We start from the raw sequence: 2,621 nt of genomic DNA, 5'->3' as shown, positions 1-2,621 counted from the left end.
CTGCAACTGCGGCTCTGACTCGCTCCGCCATATTTTTTTTTCTTCCCTCGGATGACGGCGGCGGCGCATTAATCGCGCGACACAACTAATCGATGATTAAATTCGTTGCCAACACTTTTAAAAGTCGATTTTTATCGATTTTATCGATTCGTTGTTGCAGCCCTATTTATGACCACAGCAAACATTTCTTCATATATATATATACACGATGTTCTCATCACATATAGATTTTCCATTAACTGCTCACCCCTACTGATGAGGTAACTTTATCATGCAGATCAAAAAGAACCAGCTTGTAGAGTCAGGCTTGGTTACCTATTGTCACGGTCGAAGCAGAACATCACACAATAGAATTCATACATCTAAATTCTTCAATCCCATCTAATTATTCTCTTTGATAACATATCAAGTGAATCATGCTTCAGTCTGTCTAATAAAGCATTTACGGTATTAAATCTGTACAGTCCATGTGAAACCTGAACTGCTCCACACCTACTTCAAGTACTTCAAGCATGATGTCCTCCTGTTGGTGGTTCGTCTGGCTGTACTGGCTGCTGTCACACTCACAGTCCCTGTGGTGCTCTTCCCTGTAAGTGTCTGAGCTTTACTATCAGTTATAGTGAACCAAGACCATGAAGTCCAGTGAACTAATCTTGGTTTGTTTCTGAACAGATTCGTACCTCCATCAGCCACCTGCTGTTCTCAACCAAGGACTTCAGCTGGATCCGACACATTATTATCACTGTAATCCTGCTTGCAGGAACCAACACTCTGGTCATCTTTGTCCCCAGCATCAGAGATATCTTTGGCTTCATCGGTTAGTACCTGCATATATCTATAAGATTTAGTGTCTTGATAGCGAAGCATTATTGACCACATATGTTTAACTTTACCATTTGTCCTGTTTTCAGGTGCCTCTGCTGCTCCAATGCTCATTTTCATCCTACCCTCAGCTTTCTATATCAAACTTGTCAAGAAGGAGTCAATGATGTCAGTGCAAAAGATTGGGGTAATTAATAAATTAGCAAACATTTTCTTTACCCATTCTTCATATCTATTTTCAGAAATAAGCTATACATAATTCACAGTGACATTACTTCCTTTTCCAGGCTACATTGTTCCTGATATTAGGATTCTTTGTCATGTTTGGCTGCATCACTCTGATCCTTATGGACTGGATCTCCAACAGTGAGGTCGCCGATCAGGGCCACTGATGCTCCAGCTCTTCTGCTTGAGAGACACTGAAACACAGATTTTCTTTCAAGCTTGTTTTCTATACTGCCAAAATAGTGGTTTCCTAGAGATCATACAGTTTGTCATTTTTGACAAAAACTGGTAAGACCTTCCTACCAGCCCGCGGTGAGAGCATTGACCACTCTCACTGCATGGATTCTACCGCTTCATAGCTCTTTCCTTTCATGTAAATTATTTTCTTCAAAAGGACTGTAAAATATACTGGTATTTATATATATATATATTTGTTTTGATTAATATAATAAAAAGGAGCATTTTAATGACTTTTGACACTAAATAATTGACCTTAACGCCTTAATTTGATATTCTTTTCTACTTTGCGTGCTTTCTCTAAATTGATTAAATGAGGTATAATTCACAGAGCTGATTCTCTTTGCTTATTACATTTAATGCTGTTAACTTTTCTTAAAATATTTAGATAACTTTTCTGCTTTAGTGAATTGAAGATGAGTGAGACTTGCCTTAATACAAAGTTATGTCCACAATTCTAATCTTTTAGCTGGTGCTCAAAATAATTCAAATTAAGGGTTTCTTAAAGATCAGGTGAGAAACTTAGCAGATCAGGATATTGTTTTAGCTGATATACATTATATGAAACAAAATTGATCCACATTTATTTCAATAAACCACATAGTCAGATTTAATCAAGTCTCATAATGTGACCTAAGCTGGCATATAAGAGAAATCAATGTTTAAAGCAGGGGTCTCCCTTTCTTCTAAAAACACAACTCCCCAGTGGATCAAGTTTGAAATTTTAATTAATTCTGTTTCTTTTCTTTATTAAAGCACACTTACATTTATAGAGATTTCAAAATGACAATATCTAAAATATTTTCACTGATGCCTCCAGTTCATAGGTCAGCATCGATAGCCCTTCCTATGACTGGCCATGGTTACTGAGGTCAGACACACCTGGATATCAGTTCATCAAGTAATAAAAGACAGGAAACAAAAGACCTGCCCTAAGTTCAGGAAGTAGTGGATTTGTGCATAGAGCCTATAGAAAATATTTAATGCTAATGTTTAGTATAATTAATGTTTAGTTATCACCACCGGCAATAACCCCCCACAGTGGAATGTTTTTGTAAGTTTTTTAATAGGAGAATATTTTCAACACACCCACAAAAAAACAGTTTGCAATCTATCAGTTAAACTGGTCCTAAACTCATATGTGTATGTAGTTAATTGCAAAGTTAAATAGGCAATATTAACTCCAGTTATTACAGTTAGTACTGTGATTTAAGCCGCCACTACATCTAGGGAATTAAAAATATCTTTATTGATCTCACTTCTCTTCTCAGTTGTTTCCACAAGATGAAGCACAAGATAAAGAAATTTCAACTTTTCGTTTTTACTGCAACAATCTT

At 36.5% G+C, this 2,621-nt stretch overlaps 1 protein-coding gene across 1 annotated transcript in view; it reads left to right on the top strand.

The window, feature by feature from the left end:
- LOC107100550 (sodium-coupled neutral amino acid transporter 2-like) overlaps positions 1-1,535 on the top strand; it is a 6,552-nt gene extending 5,017 nt beyond the window's left edge. The window contains exons 10-13 of the mRNA XM_015399074.1: positions 465-589; positions 673-817; positions 912-1,009; positions 1,110-1,535. Coding sequence (XP_015254560.1) covers positions 465-589; positions 673-817; positions 912-1,009; positions 1,110-1,214 — 473 coding nt within the window. The 3' untranslated portion in view covers positions 1,215-1,535. The remainder of the gene's footprint in view (positions 1-464; positions 590-672; positions 818-911; positions 1,010-1,109) is intronic.
- The last annotated feature ends 1,086 nt before the right edge of the window (positions 1,536-2,621 follow it).

Source organism: Cyprinodon variegatus, unplaced genomic scaffold (genome assembly GCF_000732505.1).
Source record: "Cyprinodon variegatus isolate N-32 unplaced genomic scaffold, C_variegatus-1.0 Scaffold986, whole genome shotgun sequence".
Taxonomy (NCBI): domain Eukaryota; kingdom Metazoa; phylum Chordata; class Actinopteri; order Cyprinodontiformes; family Cyprinodontidae; genus Cyprinodon; species Cyprinodon variegatus.
Note: the sequence above shows the minus strand (reverse complement) of the source record. Positions and strands in the feature narration are given on the sequence as shown.